This window comes from Chelonia mydas, chromosome 7 (genome assembly GCF_015237465.2).
Source record: "Chelonia mydas isolate rCheMyd1 chromosome 7, rCheMyd1.pri.v2, whole genome shotgun sequence".
NCBI lineage: Eukaryota > Metazoa > Chordata > Testudines > Cheloniidae > Chelonia > Chelonia mydas.
This window is the reverse complement of record NC_057853.1, coordinates 27,473,081-27,497,703: the sequence shown is the minus strand read 5'-3', so window position 1 is coordinate 27,497,703 and position 24,623 is coordinate 27,473,081. Positions and strand designations below refer to the sequence as shown.

The 24,623-nt window shown below is 41.0% G+C and overlaps 2 protein-coding genes across 6 annotated transcripts in view; one reads left to right on the top strand and one right to left on the bottom strand.

Annotated features, from left to right (window-relative positions):
- On the bottom strand, positions 1–24,581 carry CHDH (choline dehydrogenase). Of its 3 annotated transcripts, XM_043550453.1 has the most exons (9): positions 24,457–24,581; positions 23,809–23,810; positions 19,747–20,576; positions 19,260–19,411; positions 11,860–11,989; positions 5,867–6,001; positions 4,337–4,479; positions 3,523–3,625; positions 1–2,833 (listed from the first exon to the last, which is right to left on the bottom strand). In XM_043550453.1, exons 3-9 carry the CDS (start codon positions 20,504–20,506, stop codon positions 2,415–2,417), a joined length of 1,842 nt encoding a protein of 613 aa, XP_043406388.1. In that variant the 5' UTR covers positions 20,507–20,576; positions 23,809–23,810; positions 24,457–24,581; the 3' UTR covers positions 1–2,414. The 3 variants fall into 3 exon arrangements, with proteins under 3 accessions (XP_043406388.1, XP_037761494.1, XP_043406387.1); XM_037905566.2 differs by lacking the exons at positions 23,809–23,810; positions 24,457–24,581 and adding an exon at positions 24,219–24,352; XM_043550452.1 differs by lacking the exon at positions 24,457–24,581 and having other exon boundaries at positions 23,752–24,053.
- Positions 23,716–24,623, top strand: part of IL17RB (interleukin 17 receptor B) — a 37,717-nt gene continuing 36,809 nt past the window's right edge. For 2 of the 3 annotated variants that reach the window (XM_043550457.1, XM_043550456.1), the window contains exon 1: positions 23,716–23,812. The gene's annotated coding sequence lies outside the window, so the exon portion shown is untranslated. Of the gene's footprint in view, positions 23,813–24,495 lie in introns of those variants that run through there. The other variant, XM_043550455.1, reaches the window with a different exon arrangement.

The following is a 24,623-nucleotide window of genomic DNA, read 5'->3' as shown; positions in this document are numbered from 1 at the left end:
GTGTGTTGGGGGCTCAGTTGTACCAAGTGAAAATGGGGGTTAGCCTATGATGATGCAGCTCAGTATGGGGCAGATGTCCAGTGCAGGTACTCCATAGATAAAGTCCATGGTGCTCCTTGGTAAAGGATTTAAAAGAGGTATTGTATAAAGGAGCGGAAATGGGTGGAATAGGGGGTTTCAAGATTCTTATGACAGGTATGGCAGGGAGCCAACTCTCCCCCCAGCCCTCATTCAAGAGGAAGGGGGGGGGGGGGTCATGAGGTCCCAGGTGCAAATTGGCTGTGGACCAGGAGGAGTAAAGGGGAAGAGCTGAGAGCAACTCCCCCTCACCCCCAGCATATGTAAATGATTATGGAATTACCCGATGAAGTGAGCTGTAGCTCACAAAAGCTTATGCTCAAATAAATTTGTTAGTCTCTAAGGTGCCACAAGTACTCCTTTTCTTTTTGCAGACACAGACTAACACGACTGCTACTCTGAAACCTGTAGATTTACCTGCACTTTTATCTACCGGTACTCCCTGATGTTTGGGAATGACACTGCAACCTAACTAAACCACCTCCAGTGTCTCCACTCCTCCTTCCGGCATATTCATACAGACAGTCAGTTTCTACATGGGAAACTTAATTATGGGAACTTAATTATGAATGCTAAACATTTTAGTCTTATTCTGCGAACTAATATTAATTGTGCTCTGCAGACATTCTAACATCTGATGTTTTTTTTAGTTTTGACATGTTCCCATTTCTAAATAGCTTATTTTATGAAAACAGATAATGGAGAAATCTGCTACAGAAATTTGTCTGTTAAACCATGACGCTGATTAAGATGGTTATGCAAGCTAAAACAGCATAATAGCAAAAACTTTCACAGGAGTTTAATTGTCATAATGACAGATTATGCAAGGATTAAGCACATTTCCTCGTTTACATTAAACATCATGCAGATTTAAAAAGAATCGAAGTATAAAACAGGATTTAAATGCCCTTTTTTTTTAAAAAATGTACAAGCTATAGGGCTGAGGCTGCACCCTTTACCCAAGCAAAAATTCCCATTCAAATTTGTAGGAGTAAGGAGTGCAGGTGCAGGCTAGAATAAAGATCTTTTCCCTCCCTCCTCTGCTATTAGTGGTGGGGAAAAGAAGGATTGTGATTTCCATCCTGTTTCAACTCCATTCACTATTCCATTCTATGGGGATTTCCATACTACCTTGCAAGAACACATCACAATGCAGGGGCCTGTACCTCCTGTGGTCTTTAATGATATCTGGAAAGATATTAGAACACACTCAAGAAAGGGCCATTGATGGATATCTGTAAAGGATTTTTCTCAGCAAACATCCAGAAAAAAGTCTGGGCATTAGGCAAGCATTATCAAAGTAGTAGAGCCAAGATGTATTTATTCTTTCTAAAAGTAAATGAGCCAAGATGTTTCAAGTTAACTGAACAGGGGCAGACAAGCATCTATCTGATGTGGTAAAAGATCTCTCTAGACAGCAGGTAATTTTTTTTTAAAAAATAAACCAGTGTTTACACTTTAGTAACAATCCAGACCTTAGAGTCTGTTTCATCATTTACAGCTGTGTAATCACCTTTCATGGCCCCCTTAAACATACAGTAGTGAAACAAGGTAAGTTTCCATATTGCATTACGCAACCAAAACAAATTAAGTTATTAACTGAATTTTATTAAGTTAAATACAAAGAACGTGGAGAATTTATCATTATAGAAATTTTAAATAATCAGCTGTTTGTTTTTATAGAAGCTATTAAGGCAATCTGTATATCAAATATGGATATCTTTTTAACTTGACTATACCTAATACTATACGTATGCCTTTAAGTTTAAAACTCAACTCAACCTTAACAATGGAGCTGTGATCAGTACCTCCATAATACATTATCCATTTTACTATAAATTATTACACAACCACCAATAAATGAAGTTGACATTTATTGGTCCCTCAGTGCTGCCGAAGACCCGGAGTGACTGAAGGAACCGGTTCTTCAGATTTTGGCAGCTCATCACTAGTTTTAAGTGTCTTACCGTTCTATGCAAAGCACCAAATATCCACTTCTACCATCCCACACTCAGCCATACAGGTCCTGAACTCCTTGATAGCTCACATGATTGCCTCTTCTTTTTGTAAGGCAGAACTGACCCTCTTCAGCATAAACTTCAAACTACATTACAAAAACTGGTCATCACCCAAATGCTTGACTAAAATGACCAGTTACTGCAAATAACTTGATTTTTTTTTAAATTACTGTTACAACCTTCTCAATATCAGAGAGGTAGTGAATTAATACCTACCTGTAATTTTTTGTAGCAATACATTTGTTCTCTTGGCAAAGTCCAATGTAAGATTTCTATGTGGGTAAAAACTCACCTGGAAAATAAGCGTGGGCATTTTGTTCATCGCTGAGTTTCCAAGGTTTGAGATTTATATACAGGAACATTTTTCTCACTGAGTGATGGAAACCCCTTGATCATATCAGCAGCTTTTTCTGCTATCATAATGGTTGGGGCATTCAAATTCCCACTGACTACACTGGGCATTATTGAGGCATCTACAACTCTCAGGTTTTCAACCCCAATTACTTTGGTCTGAGGATCAACCACAGCAGTGGTATCAGACGGCTGCCCCATTTTACAGGTACAAGAAGGATGATAAGCACTATCAGCCTTCTGTCTTATGAAAGCATCTATTTCTTTGTCAGACTGGATATGACTTCCTGGCTGAATTTCAGGACCACAGAATTTTTCAAAAGCTTTCTGAGCAAAAATTTCTCTGGATAACTTGACACACTGACGAAATTCCCACACATCTGCTTCTGTACAGAGAGGAAACAAAGAGACTGTAAATACACACACTGGTTAGAAATACTTCCCTGTGCATAATTCAAACAAACAAACAAACAAACAGCAGCATCATAGTGCTAGTACAGGACAGTGTGCTATACCAAGAAAAGGCAGCAAAATTAAAGTGGAAGGAGGCTTATATACAATTTAAAGGCTCTCAACTTGTTACTGAAAGAAAAAACAATGGGAACTTTTTTCCAAGATACATTCACCAGGGGCAAAATTGTCACTTGTCCTACACACTTGTACAGGAGAGCAGGATGAATAAAAATGATACACAGGAATAAGGAGGGTATGGGCTATGTGATCACCAGCTGAGTGGGGGGAGGCAAGCAAGGTGTGTGGTGGCCTTTACTCCCCCTCTTGCACAGGTGGGTGTGGGGTGAACAGGAAGGGGCAGGGAACAGGCAGAAACTGTCTTTTTGCTCAGAGTTTGTACAGCACCTAGCAAAATAGCATTCTGGTCATTAACTGGGGTTCCTCTGAGCTATCACAACATAAATAGTAATAATAATACCAATGTGCCAACCAGCACAGTTGAGCCGGTGTCAAGTGGGGAGTAATTTCCTACTGATATGGGCAGGTAGTTAGATCACTTCTCCTGGGAGCAAGGGGGAAGGAACTGAATGAGACCAACTCAATATAGATACCAGGCATTTACCTGTTGACAAGTAGTTTGGTTCAATCACAGGATGGTCCCTTGGATCTGTACTTTTCAGCTTTAGCCAGCCCACACTTGTGCTCCTCATGGGTCCAACATGAACCTGCAATAGCCCCAACACACTACATGACAAAATTCCATCTAGACAGACTTCAGAGTCCAATGCAATTTTTAAAAACATGGAGTCTTCTTACAGATTACCCAAACAAAATATAAAAAAGGGAGAATGAAAAGGGAGGCCACAATATGAACATTTTTTCTTATGTTTTTTGGTTATATGCACAGCACAGGAAATAAACTATTTCTAATACAACAACAAGCAAATGTTATTTCAGTTTAGCAGTAGCTGACAGTTCGGATGACCAAATTACTATGATCGTGAAGTAAAAACCAGCCAAAGAAAACAGATGTACTGTATATAGTGACAGTTTCACAGTATGAACTACAGACTTTTGAATCTACATTATATATTGAGACAACAAAAAGACACACTACAAAGGAGTTAAAGGGAAAACAAAATATTATAATATAGAACTTGATTATGTACTACTGATGACAATGACACAGAATCAGGTTCATAGCCCCTAATAAACTTATTGCGTATTTTTCCAAAGATAAAGAGTAAAATTATTCTGGCACCAGCAACAAATACAATTTGTAAATATTTTTGCAATGTAGGCAATTAAGTCACATATTTTACACAATACTGAACAATCTGTAACTTGATCACTGTACTAGTATTAATGTTTCCAATAAACTGTAAATCTCCTTGCTAATTCAGGACATTGCTAATTTGTGTCCTTAAACCACTGACCTGGTAAGCTTCCAGCTTGGAAGCAACACGTCCATGATCAATCACCTGAGAAGGAAGAAAATGGAACTGAATGTCTGGATGAGGAACATCTGGCCGACTTCTAATAAATCCACCAGATTCTAAATGAGCAGTAGCTCCATCTCCTAGAGATTGAGAAAGAAAGAAAGAAAAATTCTAAAATATTCAAAAGGCAAGAAAAATGTGTATTTTTTAAATCCTTGTTTCAGCACCATTTCTCCATGCCCTATACACCTTTCCACTTGTGCAATGCACACAATTATGTCAATCAAAGACAGTGAAACTGCGAGGGGTGCAAATCCATATGCAATTAACTTATAACTTGTGCAATGTACATTATTTTCATCATTTTTATCACTAAATAAATGTAAAATGTGTTTGACTTTAAAAAAATCCCAAGGTGTCTCCAGCTTCCTAAATCTTTCCATTTACTTTGGGCTAGAATGGGGTATTACAGTTTGCTTAATATGAAGGGCAGTGCACTGTTGCAATGCTTCTGAAGCAGCTTAGATGGAAGATTGTCACTGGGAGTGTCCCCTGGTTGAGGGAGGGAATAAGCTGTGGCAGCTAGATATCCAGTGCAGTTAATGCTCCCAGATGCACCAGGGAGCTCTGCCCACTCCCTGCCCCCACCTGCAGACCCTACTTCCCCTCCACACTGCTGTACAGCACGCCTTTAAACTTCTGTGCCACCCAACTAGATGAGTCACAATCCATCCTTTTAAAAATAGTTACTTGCAGTAATAAAAAGTCATATGTATGCAATAGCACATGATATATTGGGCCAAATGCTTTGCTGTGACACTACGCTAAGACAGTGAAACTGCATGGGGGGTAGTTTAGCACTGAAATTGGCTTATTTGTTTTACTTGCTAAGAAAAATCTTTACAATTTATCCTTGAAAATGTAATTTAGGGACTGGGCTACTATAAGACAGGAGAATGCATTATTTCTGGACAATACAAGTAAGTTTTAAGAGTTCTGGACAATGCAATGAGATAACTACCTTTTATAGAGTTACACCAAGGATGAATTTAGTTCAGTGTATTTGTTTTCTAGACAGTGTCTTAATACATCATTTTCTGACTTCACTTTTTACAGTAGCTTTTCTCAGTGGCCTATAGATTTAAGTATGGAACATATCCCAAAATGGGAGTTAGGCACAAATGCAAACATTTAGCAACATGCAAAGATTCCCTGCCTGAATGTAAGGGTAGGGAACGAAATGCTACAAAAAAAGTGCATCTCAACCTCATTTGTTACAATAAACATTACGTTTGTTAAAATAAATTCTAATTTGGAAAAAACAAAGCAAATTAAAGCTAAAGAAACTGCACAGTCTCCCCTCATTTGAACTCATTTTTTAAAATCTCCAGTTTCTGGAGAATTGGTAATAATAAAGCTTCATTGGGAAAGACACTCTGGGATTCTGACATATATAGTTCAGCTAAAAGCCAAATTTGGTAATCCTATAGAACTGAACAGTGGGACAGTTTCACATTTTTTTCATACCTGTAAATTTCCAAAGCCATTCTAAACCAATCTTTGCCATGTTAATAAGCTTTTGTGCTTTGTAGAGAGTAATAGGTTCGGTGCACTTCTGCTGTATGTACACTTCTAAATGATCTTGAAGATTCTGGCCTACCCCTGGTACAAACAAACAAACAAAACAAAAACAGCAAGAAATTATATACAGGCAAAATGTAAATGTTTATATACAAGCAGGTACATTTTCCTCTATAAACTACCCTGAATGGAAACTGAAATAACCTCTTACAAAGGCAGTGGTGTCAAACGCCATGGACCCTGGGCCTAGTCCAGCCCATTTAGGCAAGCAGCAGACACCACCGATTTCATCAAGTTAATGTACCCTATCTACACACACTCACATCATTTTATTATGTCTACTTTAAGATGAGATATAATGTGGAGCTGTCAAGTGGTGCCATTACCACAGAAAGGGGCATAAATAATTATAGCATCAACATGTTAAAATGACCACTTTGAAATATGTGCATTTGTTTCTGTTCGTTTAATAGCTATGTGCTATTTCAAGACATAAAATTTAATTTCTTTGTGACCTCCATGCATCACAAGAACCATCTAAAGGGTAAAACAAAGTCTAATAATTTGTAGAGGTATCATTAAATGTAGAACACTGGTGACATTTCTAGTCAACATCATCATCATCATCTTGTTCATCATTATGTTCTCTGTTGAGTGTGTGGGGGTTACCATGGTCTTCATTGCCTTGGCAGCTACACAGTTCTGTGCAGGGAAGATTGTTCTAACTACAGACACAGTTGATTCTTCTGTGATCCCTACTGATACAGGCTCAAATAAGGTCTCCACTGGCCCTTGAAGAATCCAGGAAGTAGTTCATCCTCCACATTTTTCCATCCATGTTGCAATGGTGATCCAGTATCTGGTTTACCTATCTGCAAAGACATGCAAATCTTTGTTTGTCAAGTTGCTCTTTTGACATGATCTTCAAAACTGCCCTGACATGATGGTAGTTTGGCCATTTGTCCTTTTTGATGGCTAGATTGAGGTACAAGAAATTCAAGTCCTTGAAGGTATCCTTTTCTTTCTTGCTCTGGTCATACAGCAGTGCTACCAACTTCCTTGCTGCAGAAATTACAACTTGTCCATTACTCTATCTTAATTTGGCAAGATCTCTGAACCTTTGTTTTGACATTAAACACAGATTTTTTTTCCCTCAATATCAAACAGGAATGACACTAGGTCACATCCTCTTAATGCGTATACAGCAGGAAGTATGTTGCAGAAGTCAGGAGTGAGTGCATCATAAACTGCACACACAGGTATGAAGCAACACTTGTCAGTTGTCTTGGTAATGTTGCCTATTTCAATCCACATTATCTATATGTTCCACTTTTGGAAAGTAGTGAACAGCAAGTTCCAAAACATCTATATCAGGTGACCTATTCCTATAGTTCCTTTGACACCAAGAGACTCAAAAGCTATATTGGCACATACAGCTTCCTCTTGAATACTGTACAAGTCTTGGGCTTCTTCAGCACCTTCACTTCTGCTGGTGATGATGGACTTTCCTACTTAGGCCTCAGCAAGAAGGAGTATTTGTGTTGGGTGTGCTCCTACACCCTCAGGTTCACTTTGAACCATATATTTACAGAGGAATTTTACAAATGAATGCTTGTGGGATGCCACGTTTAGAAACTTCTTCCATGGAGGCACAGACATCCACCAATCACCTGATATTTCTTGCATCCTTGTTAGATCCTGTCTGGCGCTATTTTTCTGCAGTTTTCACAGAGTTACTGTTGTCATTATCTCTCAAAGACTTTGATTACAGAATTAGCTTTGTCAAATCCTTTTAGGACATGCCTCAAGTACTCAGCAGCCAATTCACTGAAAGTGTGGAATTTGTCTCCAGCCATCATTTTGTATGACCACCCACGGCATCTCTGATATACCCTGTGGTTTCTTTGTCACATGCTCTTAGCTCATGGATCCTTTCAGCTTGAGCTTCCAGATGATGTCCTAATTCAGCTTTGTCTGTTCTTCTCATTGTTCCACAGCATGGAAGAGGAACATAGGCACAGGTCCTACTTGGTGACTAAGAACAGTTGCCATTGAAACAGCATCATTGCATCTTGCTAAGGACAGGGCTCTTCAGAAAACAATTTCTGGTCTGATAGCTTCTATGATGATCCTCCCTGGGCAGGCTTAAATTTAGTTTTCTTGATCATGTCAGCAAATGTTTGGTGCCAGATTTCTTGACTGGGCTGAAGAGGTTACCTGTCCAATCAGAATCAAGTGCACCTCTCACAAATCTCTCCATTTGTTCTTCACCAACATCTGCTATTTTCAGTAGAGAGTCTTGTACATCTGATGTTACATGGTGTCCATTATATATGGTGATAAGCACCTCTAGATGTGACTCAGGGTCAAATGGGTTTGTCATATTGCTGATGACATGGTTGGTAAGAGCTGTAAAATGCTTTTCATTCCTCTTCAGTGCAAAGGCAAGGACTTGTTTGTGAACTTAGTCTTCACTACTTCTTGTTAGGCCACTTCTTTCTCTCAGAGTTTTTGCATATTCACTCAGGACATGTCATGTGATTGTCTATCTGACAAGGGCTGGCTTCTTTCTTGTCAGTACTACAATCCCACTACTGCCCTTTGAGTCTTTGAGGACAGTTTTCCCTGTTCCCATGTCACTCCAAATTCCACTGAAAAAAACAGAAGTATGACATACAGCAAATTCCCCCCAGATTCAAAGGCAGTGTATACTACTTCAGGGAAATTTTAACATATCAAAAATGTAGATTGATATCCTTCTGGCACAGTTGGCTCTGTTTGCAGTAAAGAAGCATTGAAGCATGACCTGCTATGTCATGTGAAGTTTCCAATCACACACTCACTCTGCATGGACATTTAGATGCAGTGTCTACATAACCTGGAGAAAATGATCCCAGACCTTGAATGTAGGAGACTGGGCATACCCACATATCTGAAAGTGCTTCAGTAGTGATCGCACATACTGAATTACAGCACAAACAAGCTCTTTAATGACGTTGTAAGGACTGTTGAGTCTTCAGACTCAGACACCTTTTGAGTGTGAGCCAACATTTGCCAGACAAATGCTGGAACTACATGAGTACCTCCTTCCTGCTCACACAATTTAACAAAAGAATAAAGTTTTGGAGCACTCCGGGCCTCTAATGCTAGAGCCAAGCCATAGGGGTATGTCTATACCCTATGCAATTAAACACCCACTGCTGGCCCATGTCACCTGACTGGGCTCAGGCTAAGGGGCTGTTTAATTGTGGTGTAGACATTCTGGCTCGGGCTGGAGCCCGAGCTCTGGGTCCTGACAAGGGGGAGGGTGTCTGAACTCAGCTCCAGCCTGATCCTGAATGTCTACACTACAATTAAACAGCCCTTTAGACTGAGTCCGCTGATGCAGGCCAGCAGCAGGTTTTTTATTGCAGTGTAGACATACCTATAGAGCACAGCTGAATTGCTTAGCAGCAAGCATTTGATCTGCATTACAAGCAGCATACACATCAGTATCAACAAGAAGGTCTAGCAATCCTGCGTCTCATCAAAATTTCGTAACACATGCAATAAAACAGCACAGGGTGTGAAAAACATCCAGGTGAATCACATTGGTACCAAGTTCATTTGGAGAGTCCATTTCACTTGTTGAGTGACAGCACACAGCTGCTGATCCATGATCTGAACGAAAGGCACCTGTCCTACAGTTGCTGACATTTCAGCACAGTAGTATAGACTGTGGCCATGTCATCTGGTCTGGCATCCATAATAGGTGAATATGCAACTGCTGGGTAGGTTCTCTTCTTTGTTGCAAGCTTGTAGTTGCAACCAGCCCAAAATGGAATCACCCGAATGAGAACAATATTATGAGTCAACAGTGTGCCCTTGTTGCCAAGAAGGCTAATGACATTTTGAGCTGTATAAGTAGGAGCATTGCTAGCAGATCAAGAGATGTGATCATTCCCCTCTATTCTACATTGGTGAGGCCTCATCTGGAGTACTGTGTTCAGTTTTGGGCCCGACACGACAAGAAGGATGTAGACAAATTGGAAAGAGCCCAGAGGAGGGCAACAAAAATGATTAGGAGGCTGGAGCACATGACTTATGAGGAGAGGCTGAGGGAACTGGGATTATTTAGTCTGCAGAAGAGAAGAATGAGGGGGGATTTGATAGCTGCTTTCAACTACCTGAAAGGGGGTTCCAAACAGGATGGATCTAGACTGTTCTCAGTGGTACCAGATGATAGAACGAGGAGTAATGGTCTCAAGTTGCAGTGGGGGAGGTTTAGGTTGGATATTAGGAAAAACTTTTTCACCAGGAGGGTGGTGAATCACTGGAATGGGTTACCTAGGGAGGTGGTAGAATCCCCTTCCTTAGAGGTTTTTAAGGTCAGGCTTGACAAAGCCCTGGCTGGGATGATTTAGTTGGGATTAGGTCCTGCTTTGAGCAGGGGGTTGGACTAGATAACCTCCTGAGGTCCCTTCCAACCCTGATATTCTATGATTCTATGATAAGCGTTATTTAGTATTGGTAGGACATCACAAGATAAAGTTTTAAAAGACACCAGGAGAGAATTCAGACAGTGTTCATTGTAGGTGACAGGCGTTTATTTTCCCAGGTACTTTTTCATAGTAAATCAGTTCTGGACTGTGATGAAGCAGAGAAACTACCCACCAGCACGGCAGGGGTTAAAGAGAGCCGTTGGGCCCAGCTAGCCCCGCCCCCTGGCAGCCAATGCCAGGCCTGGAGAAAGGAAAAAGGTGAGAGCCTGGCTCAGTTCAGTGCTGACTAGCAAAGAGGTAGGAGCCTGGGATTATGGCAGGGCACCACCCAAGGTCCACAAAAGGGTGCTATCGGAGGCAAGCCATCCCAGTGAATTGGACTACAAGGGCCATGCTCCAAACTGAAGGGATAGTGGTAGGAAGTAGCCAAGAGCAGTGGATTTAGACCCCCGATTGGGAGGGCCCCTATTCAGAGGTTGTCATTTGGTAGCTTTGATCAATAAACACTATTAAGGTACTGAAGTTAATTTATCCAAAATGTTGTCATAGTCATGTTACAGTGTTTCTGGAACTGTGCAAAAAATGACACTTTCTCATTGTGGGTATCGTTTCACCTCACCTACAAGCTTATGGCACCAGTTGGCAGCACCACATCATACTTCATCTAAACGTACATAAAATAAGCTTTCCAAGTACATATGACGTGGGTATGTGTAGCGTGGGCACATTACATTCCAAAAATATGGCCCTTTTTGGAGAATTGCCACATGCTTAATTTAAGGTATTTATTCAGGCCATATGCCCGTATTGCAGAATGCAAGGAAAAACTCCATGTTATTCCTCATGGTGTGTTGACTCTTAGACCTAACAATGATCATTTGAGTAAGATTTTCAAATAATTTAGATATGCAATTGTTTGTTTAATTTTCTTGAGCACACATAGGAAAATGGAGCATGCAAGAAGCCATATAAACAAATAGCAGAAATAGTTCTGGTTCTAACAGTGGAAGGCATAATTTCTAAATGCAATGATAACTTTTAGCTAGAAAAATTCAGTTACTACATAAGGCCCATGTTCTACCCTCCATCCTTATATTAAACTCTGATTACTATCGGTAGGCAATCCGCTGTGGATCAAAGAGAATGTATAGCTCTAATTTAAAAATATCAGTGATACATACAGCTTCTTTGCTTTAAAGTAAGTTATCAACTGCCATAGTTCAGAAAGGAATGAATATTGGACACCATTACATGGAGAGGTGCAATGTATAAAAGAGTTTTTTCTAACTTCCATTAAAGTCAACGGGAGTCTTTCCATTGACTGTAATGGTAGTTGGTTTGGGTCCACAGAGCCTGATCTAAAGGCCACTGAAGTTAATGGCAGTCATTCCAATGACTTCAGTGGGCTCTGGATCAGACCATTAGGGAGGTGAAAGATAAAACCAATAAAAAGATTACCAGGAAGGTGACAAACAACAGGGATCCCTAATTTTTTGAGGTCATCTGCATTTCCAACCCCAGACAACATAAGCAGCTGTGGGGAATTTATGGCACCTCCACTTAAAATCACTTCCTTACTGGCAAGAGCCTGAAAATTAAAAATAAATTTTAAAGAAGATTATTACAGGTTTGATTTTAGATCACAACCAATATTTCCAAGAGCTTTTTTAAAAAAAAAAGATACTCTATTTCTTTAGAATCATACCAGCATCCATCTTTATTATTCCAAATGTTTTGCTCACCTTGGTATAAGTTTCTATGGACAGAAATAACTAAGATGTCACATTGGAACACAATGTGAACTGAACAAAGTTTTGTAATTTATTAAGACTGTAGGGTACACAAGCATTCAATTGATCAAGTAGCATGACTGGCAGTACACTTGCACACTTCTTTCCAGAACAGAGATCTACAGTAACTTCAAGCAAGGAAACAGCCAGAGCCTGTTCCATTTTCACTAGTGATTAATACATTAAAAATCCTGAAAAAGACTTTACACTCTGAGGTATTCTGTAATATGTTAGCTCAACAAAGTCTTCAAGCATTGTCACATCCTCAGTCCAACTGAGGCGAATTTTTGGTTTCACAGCCCTTGTGGTCTCATGGATTCCACACTTCCATTGGCACACATAGCTATGTGCTATAGCAGGGAGCCCTTATAAGTATGTATACATACATTGTTTTGTATGACAGTTTTTTCATTAAACAGCCTAAAGAATGTGCATCTCTCAGCTGGTTACTACTTATGCTGCTAACCATTAGCTGAGGACCTCAGAGGTTGACCTATTTATCTCATCGGTACCTAGTGAGTAGACATTCATTATCTAACATCTTCATCATCTCCTCTCTGACTCTTTCCACCCATAAGCTTCATGGTTGATATTCATTTGTTTTCTCTTGCTCTCAGTTGTCAGATCAGCACTGCAGATCTAGGGCAAAATCCTGCCCTGTCTCATGAGGGGTTGGAGAAAAGTGTGCAGGCTGCTCTTCCTCTCCTCATCCCCAACACATCCAGTCAGCAGCTAGACAGAACTCTATCACTCTCTTCATTGTTAGACAGGGGAGCAATGAATGTGTCCAACAGGAAACCATGTCTCCAAGGGGACTGATCTCCAGGCAAGGTTCGAAATTCTGTCTTTGGCAACAGGTGCTTTGGGGGAGCTCAGTCTGTTTAAAGGACCATTACAGTTTGCTACAGAGCACATTTCTCCCCTGCACCCCTGAAATCAACCTGCCTTATATTAACAAAATGGCTCAGGAACTCTCCACATGTCCAGCACTTTCCATTATAAGGTTCAGAATAGCAAGAGCAGAATTTTGCCCTTAGATATTTGAGATCTTAGGGTCAGAGAAAGTGCTATCAGCACTGGGGAAATAAATTCAAACTTTTGCATAGTGGGGAGGTTAGGAAAGAAATATTCAAGAAACTTAAAAGTGACTAGATTACATGAAATACATGTAAAGGGACAAATAGGAGTGTATTCACATAGGGAAGTAGAAACAAAGGCCATTTAAATCTGCTAGAAATCCTAAAGCTACTACTACTGCCTGTTTGAGCTACAGAATGTTGTAAAATTAACACTGCACTGGTGCTCAATGTCCTGTAATACATCTCATCTAGCATCACTGAGCATACATTGAGCAATCGGCACGTGTTGCATCTTTGAACATACTTTCATAACTTGCAAAGCAAATGCCATGGAGTGGGGGTACTCCCAGGGGGCAGCACCCATTCGTGAAAGGGGCACCGGGGTCCGGGAGGGACTCGGGGCCCAGCAGCAAGCGGGACACCAGCCTGCAAAGGGCTCTCCAGAGGCTGGAAACGCTAATTCCTTGGATGACCAGCAGGAGGTGCCGCAGGGGTGAGTCCCGCCCCACCACACACACCCCTCACCCCATAATTTTCCACAACTGTGAAATTTAAATCAACAAAAATAAAAATACTTAAAAGTAAACATAGATATTATCCATCTAATACATGTAAATAGACTTCTGCTAAATGTGTATATAGAGATTTGCCTCAATTTAATAAAATCACTAGAAATGACAAAAAAAAGAGCTCAAGAAGGCAGCTCTTGTATTGCTCATCTGCAGACACTAGAATTTAAGCCCAGTGTTTACTTTTGTAGAATTTAAGACTCTACAGTATGTCTCCACTTTAATTTTAGCTGTGGTATTTTAGGCATGGTTCTGCAGTCTTCTAAAAATGACCAACTTGATTTTTCCTTCATGTATACAGGCAATACCAGTATGCGAAGTACCATTTACTTTTACTATTCCTATTTTCTTTCTGACTGATAGAACAGAACAAAACTTACAAAAAGTTTGATTTTTATTAATTGTTTTCACACTACTCATCTGATGTTACTGCTGGCACATCCAGTGGTGACATTTTGCTCCGCCTTGTATTTTTCTGCCCTGGACAATTGTCTAGTATGGTAGAACTAATACACAAAACCTTCAGGTTTATTGAATTGGTTCATAAAACAACAGCTATGCAAAATCTCTACAGTACGTTGCATAATGTATATAAAAATAGTTTCAGCGAATCATCAGAGAGTCACTGTGTAAATGAAGTATGTGTTCACATTTTTGTTTCCTAATGAAAATGTGGCTTGTTTCAAATCATACTATTTCCAAATGTGTACTCTTATCTCTGCTCTAGGTTATGGGTTTATACCCAGTGCAACCCTGCTGCATAGACATTCATAGCTTGTAATTCATGTTGTATATAGTCATGTAGTGCATTTAAAGGTGACCTCAGAGGAAAAACAATCAAGTTGGTCCCTTATATATGTACACACACATATACAGTTTATGATACATAAAAAAAGCCTGAAAGCATTCCCCAACCCCCATAAATATTCTTTTTTGCTTGATTTTTTTTACCTAAAAAATACCAGGACTACCAAGGCCATTTTATTTGTTTTTTCTGAAGGACTTCTGAAATGACTGGGAGCTTTCTTAAGGCCGTATCCAATGTCCATTAAAATCTGTGGGGATCTTTCGGATTTTAATGTGCTTTGGATCAGGCCCTAAATCTTCACTTAAAAGGGAAGACTGAGGAAACTTCAACAATCAAGTAGTTTTTCCTAACTGTTTGATTTCAATAGTTGTTAACTAAACAAATATAACACAGAATTTTAAATAAATAGTCTATAAAAATCATTTCTCTTCTCAATCAGGCTTCCTTGCATAGTTTCTCTGATGTCATAAAACTATTAGTTCTCCCGTCATCCTTAGAATCTTCCCAGAAAAAAACAAGGGAGACGAGGCTTGAATTTCTAATATTAAAAAAAAGGGGGGGGGGGAGAGAAGAAACTGTGGTATCATTTTTATGTATCATAAAGCAAGAAAGAGTCACCTTTTTACTCTTGCAAGCTTTTACTTTTAATGAGATTAAGCTGAAAGTTAAATTTTGAAACTGTCATGCAGATCCCAATTTAGTTTTCCCAAATACATGCATTTTTCTAGACCCCTTGCACTTGAATTAGAAATGGCAGAAAATAAAAACCAGTCACTGTGGTAGAATGACAGAGGAATCAGAGCGCTCTTTTTCCAGGAACATGTAAGAAAATATATTGAATAAGACTTGTGTAGCTGAAGTTTTAAAAAGCACATTTGGCCCTAATACATTAAAATATATAATAACTCGGCAGAGAGAGAGAAAAAACAATGTCTTGCACTTACTTAGATGGTGAACTGAGGCAGCGAGATTAAGTGATTTATCCAAGGTCACACAGGAAATCAGTGGCAGAGATGAGACTAGCTTCTGGGTCTCCTGTTACCCATCATGTGGTCAACTAGCTCACCAAATCATATCAATATTTATACACAGTACACATGATGTTCCTGTATCTAGTACTTTATTTTTAGGGCCAAAACTAATAAAAGTACACTTGTCCTGTGCCATCGTTCTCAGCCAACACCTTCTCTATAATAATGAAAGATTATTCATGTTCATGTAAGTAAATTGCTCAGTAAAGTGACAGGTGCTGTTTCTGGCCAACTTCTCCTCTCAGACAAATATGGGGCTCCCATTAAAGTCAATGAGAATTCTGCAACTTTTGCCCTACATTATTAATGGAAAGCATCATTCTAATTGGCTTAGAAAAGAAGAGACATGTTCTGTGCTTTAGCAGATCAAAGAATAGTTTATTTATATTATCTTTTAACATTTAGCAGGTGTTCAGTCACTCAACGCCCTCTACATATTGATTCCTGTGGGTATAATGTACTTCAGACGATCAGGATGCTGGGGGAGCACTCAGGGACAATAAGGCTGGTGTGGGGAAGCTGGATGAATTTGTTGCATTGGTCTTCACAGTTGAGAATGTGGGGGAGATTCCCGGGCCTGAGCCATTCTATTTGGGTGCGGGTCTGGGGAGCTGTCCCAGATTAAGGTGTCATTGGAGGGGGCTTTAGAACAGGTTGATAGACTGAACAGTGGTGGGTTACTGGTGCCAGATGGTATTCACCTGGGAGTTCTGGCGGAACTCGGGTGTGACATTGCAGGACTACTCACTGTGGTCTGTCGCCTATCATTTGGATTGGCTTCTGTGCCAGGTGGCTGGAGGATAGCTAGTGTGATGCCAATTTTTGAAAGAGGTGACCCTGGCAGTTGCAGGCCGGTGGGCCTGACTTCAGTGCCGGGCAAGCTGGTTGAAGCTATGGTGGAGAGCGGGATTGTCGGACACATGGATGACCGTGGCTTGTTGGGGAATAGTCAACATGGTTTTTGTGGGGGGAAATCATGCCTCACCAATCTACTAGAATTCTTTGAGGGGGGTCAACAGGAATGAAGACAAGGGGAATCCAGTGGATATTGTGTATTTGGATTTTCAGAGAACCTTTGGAAAGGTCCCTTGGGCAAAGTGGGCAGTCATGGGATGGAAGGGAAGAGTTCTCTCATGGATTGGTGACTGGTTGGAGGATGGGAAGCGAGGGGTAGGAATGGATGGTCATTTTCAGGATGGAGAGAGGTAAATAGTGGTGTCCTCCAGGGGTCTGTACTGGGCCCAGTCCTGTTTAACATGTTCATAAATGATCTGGAAGGAGGAGTGGGCGGTGGGGTGGCGGAGTTTGCAGATGATGCAGAACTACTCAAGATGGTTGAGTCTGGGGTTGATTGCGAAGGGCTACGGGGGATCTCTCAAAACTGGGTGACTGGGCAACAAAGTGGCAGATGAAGTTTGGTGTTGATAGGTGCGGGGTGATGTACATTGGAGAACGTGGTCCCAGCTGTCCATATAGAATGATGGGATCTGGGATGGCTGTTACCACTCAAGAAAGAGATCTTGGAGTCATTGTGGATAGTTCTCTGAAAACACCCACTCAATGCACAGCGGCAGTCAAAAAAGCAAACAGAATGTTGGGAATCATTAAGAAAGGGATAGATAATAAGACAGAAAATATCATATTGCCTCTATATAAATCCATGGTATGCCCATATCTTGAATACTGCATGCAGATGTGGTCGCCCAGTCTCAAAGAAGATATATTGGAATTGGAAAAGGTTCAGAAAAGGGCAACAAAAATGATTAAGCGTATGGAACGGCTTCCGTATGACAAGAGATTAAGAAGACTGGGACTTTTCAGCTTGGAAGAGAGACGATTAAGGGAGGATATGATAGAGGTCTATAAAATCATGACTGGTGTGGAGAAAGTAAATAAGGAAGTGTTATTTACTCCTTCTTATAACACAAGAACTAGGGGCCACCAAATGAAATTAATAGGCAATAGATTTAAAACAAACAAAAGGAAGTATTTTTTCACACAATGCACGGCCAACCTGCGCAACTCCTTGCTACAGGATGTTGCGAAGGCCAAGACCATAACAGGGTTCAAAAAAGAACTAGATAAATTCATGGAGGATAGATCCATCAATGGCTATTAGCCAGGATAGGCAGCGATGGTGTCCCTAGCCTCTGTTTGCCAGAAGCTGGGAATGGGCAACTTGATGATTACCTGTTCTGTTCATTCCCTGTGGTGAACCTGGCATTGGCCACTGTCGGAAGACAGGACCCTGGGCTAGATGGACCTTTGGCCTGATCCAGCATGGCTGTTTTTATGTTCAGTGAACTCAAACTGTCAAGATTTATGCTCTCCTCTCCTTTGGTGTATTATTATTCCAACATTTCACCCTTGTTATTAGAACTTTAAAATAATATCTGAATCCACCTTAGGCAGTTACCTAGTTACATATGTAATAATCAGGAGTAATATTCAAAAAGGAAGAGTAAGGGCTTGTTTACATGGTGGGGTAATGCGAGCTACAGGGGAGTGATTTCTAAAGTGCACTAATGTGTTGTGTATTAATTGGTCTATGTAGACCTTGCTGGTGTGCTTTAACATAGTGCTATCTGAAACAGTACTACATTAAAGTGCACTAAGGAACCTTTAGTATGCACCAGCAGGGTCTATCCAGACCAAATAATGCACAGTACTTTAGTCCACTTTAGAAATCATACCTCCTAGAGCACATTACCTCACAATGTAGATAAGCCCTCACTGAATACTTCTTTTCTTATGAAAAGTACTGAATTGAAAGCCCCAGAAACTGAAGTCCTCCATTTATCCATAGAAAAGCTAAGAAGTAATGGCAGTTACTCATTGTTTTGCTAATATTCCTCGATCCTGACCTAATATCAAAGGCCATTTTAGTCCTGACTCCCATTCCATTCTTGGCTTATGTGCTGAGACTACCAGCACATGTCCCCCTGGTTGTGACGATCTCTGTGATGTGGATGCCTGTTCAGTGGAAGTTGGAGTGAAATCACAAACCCATTTCATATAGGCTACCAAATAGCCATAAAACAGTTAGGGTATGTCTATTCTGCAGCTGGGAATGTGCCTTATAGTAGTTAGTCATTACTAGACTTAACTGGATTCAAAATGGCAACAATGAATGACTCTATGTTCCATTATCTATCCCCTAAGCTATTCAGACTCCATAGGAGATACTCAGTTTTAACAGATTTTCCTAAATTGTTTTTCCAGCACATTAGTAATTCAGTACAATAGCCAACACACTGTAACTGTGCATGACTACAGAGTAGGTTCCAATTTCAAACCTCAAGCATAGCCTTTTCCTTTCTACACTCTCATCATTCCCTCTTTCAGCACAGAAAATATCCTGATGTCTGAAATGACAAAAAGGAAATATATTTTCTAACATAACTATCTAACAAAGAATCATATTCTTGAAACTGACTAGTGTTTTTGAGCTACAGTATTACATCTGAAAAGTGGAATTTTTGTACAGAAAGGATGTGTCAGTCTTAGTTTCTATTTGTTGTTAAATAAGGCTTATTTTTCTTTGACCCCATTCTTTCAGGAAGGGAAATAAAAATTCTTACCTTTTTCCTTTGCCCATTCTTGACATACTCAACCCCTATGGCTTTTGTTCCTTGAAACAAAATTTTCGTTACAAGCGTTCTATCTTCTGTGGACAAGTTTGGTCGTGTTATGGCAGGGTGAAGGTAAGCACTAGCTGTGCTCCATCTTTGACCTACAAAATACATGTTTTCATTTAACATCTGCAAGCATCTAAATAGTTCATGTGCCTTCATTTTCAAGGTATTTTCTTGTCTTTCTTCCTATACAGAAATTAGAGTGGGGTGCCACATTTATCATTCAGAAGAAAGAGCTTTAAATTTAAGGACTAAAGGAACGCATGCAAACAGCTGATAGCAGCATTATGAAATCCTCTCTCCTTTCCAAGGGAAGAAATGTTTTGAAGTCAATGAAAATACTCCCATTGAATTCAATGGAAAATAGACTGACCCTTAAATACCATTTAAAGGTTAGATACATACACTCCTAAAGTAACTCTTTAAGGTTTACCTCTGTGTATAGTCATATCCATCCAGCCAAATCCTTCTTGTTGGTAACCATTCATGTCATCTGTGAAAGAATAGCCAGCCTGCTGGGCTGCATCCAGGAATGCATGATGAAGAGGATGGTTCGTCTTTCCTCTTGACACATGCAACGGTCCATTCCCACCTCTGTACAGGTTAGGACCCAGCTCATGGGTCTGTGCCTTCTTAAAATAAGGCAAGCAAAATTCATAGTCCCATCCCACAGCACCTTCTCTATGCCATCGATTGTAGTCTTCTGCATGCCCCCGAATGTACACCATAGCATTGAGAGATGAGGAGCCACCCCACACTCTACCTCTGGGCCAGTACATAATTCGATTATCCATGTGCTTTTGTGGTGTTGTGTGGTAATACCAATTATATTTTTCATCACAAAGATTATAGGTTAATGCAGCAGGCATATGAATCTTCCACATTAATCTTTTACTACCTAGAAGGGTGTCTTTAGGGCCTGCTTCCAAAAGTAAAACAGTACTAAGGGGATCTTCAGTCAATCGGCTGCCTAATACACACCCTGCCGATCCAGCTCCAACTATGATGTAACTGTAAGAATCTGCATTTTCAGAACTAAGTTTAGAACATGTACGTGAAGTTTTTAATTTTTGCCCACTGTAGGCTAGTAAGCTTTTGAGTAGGGGTGGTTTAAATGGAAATCCTGTTACTTTGTGCATTTGACTGATAGAAGGACCATAACATTTTTTAACTCCTTTGATTAAATGAGACATCCTTTCTTATATGTGTCTTCTCTTTTTAAGAACTTCTTGTCCCATACAATGCAGCATCAAATATCTTGTCCTAGAACACAAAAAAGATCTTAAAAATGTATTATGATGCATCTAGTTCAATCATAAAGGACTGCAACATGTGGCCTAAAATTTTGATGCATCATTTTAAAGCAAAGCTGGCATCCACATTAATTATATGGCTATCCAAATAGATAACTGCAGTGCCAGCATGACAATAAACATTTATTTTATTGCAACATGATGCTTTGTTATTCTTTATATGCAAGCAGTTTAATGCCAGTTGATTAGCATTGTTTTTTGCATTATATGCAGTCCACCTAAATGTATTAGTTTATTCAAAATGCTTATCTGTTTTTATTAACATTTTTAAGAGGTAGCTAAGCATAACTACTCCCAGTTTGCCTAAGGGGGAACTGAGGCACAGAGAAGTGATTTGCTAAAGGTCACACAGCTAGGCAATAGCTGACCCTAAGAATGGAATCCATGTGTCTTGATCCCCATCCTAGTGCCCAGTCCACGTAGATATATAAGGATATAATATAGCCCTTGTATTTAATAGGGGTCTGAAAACCATAGGAAGACAGGCCTGCTCTTGCAGATGTTACAAGACAAGGTGGAATAGCTACAGAGAACAGGGGGTTTGGCAAGAAACAGCAGGCCACAATCTCCTTCATTCACACTAGTTTTAGATCAATGTAATTCCATTACTCCCGGTATTACTAATCCCAATTGTTCAAAAGTCATGAGAATAATAAAATTGTAGGTGTTCTTTCCTCCATCATCTGGGAATTTAAGAAAAACACTAAATATTGTGAGACTCACGATAAAGAGTGTGAGTCAGCAAACCTGTACATCAGATTTACACCAATGTAAAGGAGGAGAATCATGCCTATTATAGCTGCTGTTAGGTCAGCCATGGGTCTTGTGCTGTGTATAATTTACAGGTATAACCGTGAAACCTGTTTTCAGCTACCAAAGATACTGACAATCCATAGCTTTTCAAGATAGATTTTCTAATAGAGTTGGATTGGAACCGCGTGTAGCATATTTGAGGAGACTTTGTGTCAGTCTCTTATGACAGGAGGTTTGTAACAGAATGCTTACATGTAATTACAGATATGGCCAGTACATATTACAGGAGTAAATCCCTGGAGAATGGAAGATTCTGAGAGTTGTAGTCTCCAGGCAGGATACATGAGGGAGATAGGTCAGCTGATCAAGCATGTGACTGCCTGCTGGAGACTTTTAAAAGAATGCATGTGAGTCACTTTGAGAAAGAGGAGGATTGGGGGTAAGCTTGTTGAAGCAGGTGGCCTGGAGTAGCTGCAAGGGGCTATGAAGGGGGAAAAGGGTATGTTTTGTCCCAGCCTAGCTTGTAGAAAGTGGAACAGGCCTCTGCTATCCAGTGTTTTCTATTATTCTGACCTCTTTTGCATCTTCTGTTTATTAATAAAACTGGCCTTGAGGAAAGAGGCATGAAACTGAAATTAAAAGTTTGGGCTTTATTTTGACTACCCTGGCTGGTGAATCTCCTCTCCATCCCCAGCTTATATATGTAATTAGGGTAGTCTCTAACACAGGTTTGTAAGGAGTCTCCAGTAATGGGTGACCAAAGAGAAGCCAGGGAATAATTAAACCTCTATTTCAAAACAGAGAATGCTACTTCCTGGGGAGGCTAGAACCAGATGCAATCTTCCAGAACCATTTAGTTGTAGATGATCACTCATGATTTCTCAGCAACAGTACAAAAGGTGGAGCTTGAAGTCTAACCCTAACCAGGGAGAATCCAGTTCAACACCTCAAAACCTGTGGAGAGTCTGGTTTCAGAGAATAGAGAGTCTGGTTTCAGAGAATAGAGAGTCTGGTTTCAGAGAATATAGTGCCCACCTAAAAGGGCTAAACAAATACTTCCTGAGAAACTAACTGCAGCTGATAACACACTCATCCAAGAGCAGGTTATACAAGAATAGTAAGGGGTCAAATCATTTCCATACAATGAAGTTTCACTGTTATTCAAAACTCTAATATAAGCTATATGCCCTATTAGCTGTGGGGGTTTTTTGTAGTATGATTAAACCTGTTTTAAATAATTGCTCAAGGAACCAATACATATTTGTTACTAAGAGGGGGAACAGAGGTGTACTTCTTTTCTCAGGGGATGCATTTGGTCAGAGACCTTTAGGGAAACCGTCTGAATACAGAGAGCGATCTCTGGTACAGGTTTCACTGTTAGTTTAACAGAGTTTAAATTCTAATTTACATTTCATGGGTTTTTTGTTTGTTTGTTTTGCTTTCTGTATTGAAACTAGACCTGTTTTATTTTAGATATTGCAACTTCAAGTTTCTTAAATAAGGGTTAATCACTGTTGGAAATCCCTGACCAGAGAAAATGAACTATGACACCAGAAAGGTCAAGATGGAAGTGAGATAGCAGCTTACAGACGGAGACCAAGGCATTCAAATAAATCTGAGTGCTAGTGTGGGCATGGAAAAGTCCCATGATTCTTAATCTAAATCCAATGTACACAGTTCTCATTGCTTTTATCTTGTTAATCCCTCAAACAGAATGCCATACAAATTCCTATTTCGGTTTGTGGGGAATGACCCAAATCTCCTTATACCTGTATTGGACTATATAGGAGAGGCGTATTGAGATCTTTATTATTGTTGAAAATAAATTCCTTTCAGATTTTGTTAGGGTCAGAAGAAGGTTCTCAGTGGTAATTATGTAAAGTTCACCCACTTTCACCAAGGATTTGTTAGAACATAGATACTGTTTTACTCTGACTCATCTCAAAAGTATCATGGTTTAGTTTTCCTGGATGTTTATCTTCACTCTTGCAATGCTTCCATTAATAGTATTACCTAGTGGTTAACCCTCTGCAAGAAGTATGACTTGCCTTTCTTTTTCCATTCCAACCTAAGGGTGAGATATTAAACACAGCTAAGTGAATGTCTATGGAAACATTTTAGATAATTTTCTCAGCAATTTTGCTAGTACATGAAGTTAATTTGTTTAAGGACATATGGCAGGATCCTTTCATTTAAAGTGTTTCTGCAGTATTTAAAAGTCTGTGTTCAAACCTATCCACCCAGGCGAGGGCCCATAAGCAAGTGACTCATGCAGTAGAGAAACCTTTCAATATAAAGTAAACATGGGGGCCAGACTCCCAACAAGCTGGCGACAATCGGCCTAGTTCCATTTGCTTTTGGGGAGCCTTTACCTTCAGCCAGCACAAACGACAAGACGGTCCGGTAAAACGCGTCGCTATCACATGAACGCCTGTAAGTTTCATGGAGCTGCAGCAGAGACATCACGGCCCCTTTGCAGGGGGGCAGGAGAGGCCTAACGCAGGGGGGAGCGGGAAGCCCCCCATGTAGGCCAGGGAAGGAGCAGGCAGAGCATGGCCACGCCGCTGCCACGAGGCAGGTTGAACCCCATGAAGCGCCTCTGCCGGCGCTGCTCGGCCAAAGGCGGGGGCGGGGAATGAAGCTGAGGGAAGTTCCCCGCCCCCGCCCGGAGCCTTTCCAGCACCTGGCGCGAACCGAGCTCACGGCTGCGGCTCAGCCCGGGTGGGGGCTGAGGCGAGCGCACTCCGGGGCTCCCCCCCGCCACCGTCCGCCTTCCCTGCCCCAGTCTCGCCCCCACCCGGCCCACGACTCTCCCTTCTCAGGCCCCAGCCGCACTCACGGGGCAGCGAGCCCGGCTCCTCAGCGCCATCAACCACGGCCCCGCTCGACTCCGAAGCCTTCTAGCTCCGCGCCGAACTTTGGACAGCGGGAGTCCGCTGACTGGCCCTTGGACCATCCAAAGGGCAGCCAGAGCCGAGGGGGGCGGGCTCCTGCCCCGAGCCCCCTCCCCTTCCCCCCGTCCCTGGCCCGGTTGCAGGCTGGGGCAGGGCTAGCGTCGGGGCTGGAGGGGCTTCCACGAGCTGCGGCGCAGTTCGGGCTCCAGTTACAGCTGAGCCCGGGGACTGTCTCCCTCCTGAGCAGCGAGTCTGCAAGGCCGGCCTGCACCTGCACGGAGCGTGGGGAGCTGTTCAAACATTGACTTGCCTGGAAAACCAGTCTTGTCAGCACGTAGCTTTACTTCTTG

Excerpts from the sequence above, each read along its gene's own strand:
- CHDH (XM_043550453.1), bottom strand. The coding sequence starts at position 20,506 with ATGTCTCATTTAATCAAAGGAGTTAAAAAATGTTATGGTCCTTCTATC. Across the intron at positions 11,990-19,259 it reads AGAATGGGCAAAGGAAAAAG|GCTCTTGCCAGTAAGGAAGT; the intron begins GTAAGAATTTTT and ends TTTAATTTTCAG. Across the intron at positions 4,480-5,866 it reads ATGGCTTTGGAAATTTACAG|GAGATGGAGCTACTGCTCAT; the intron begins GTATGAAAAAAA and ends CTCAATCTCTAG.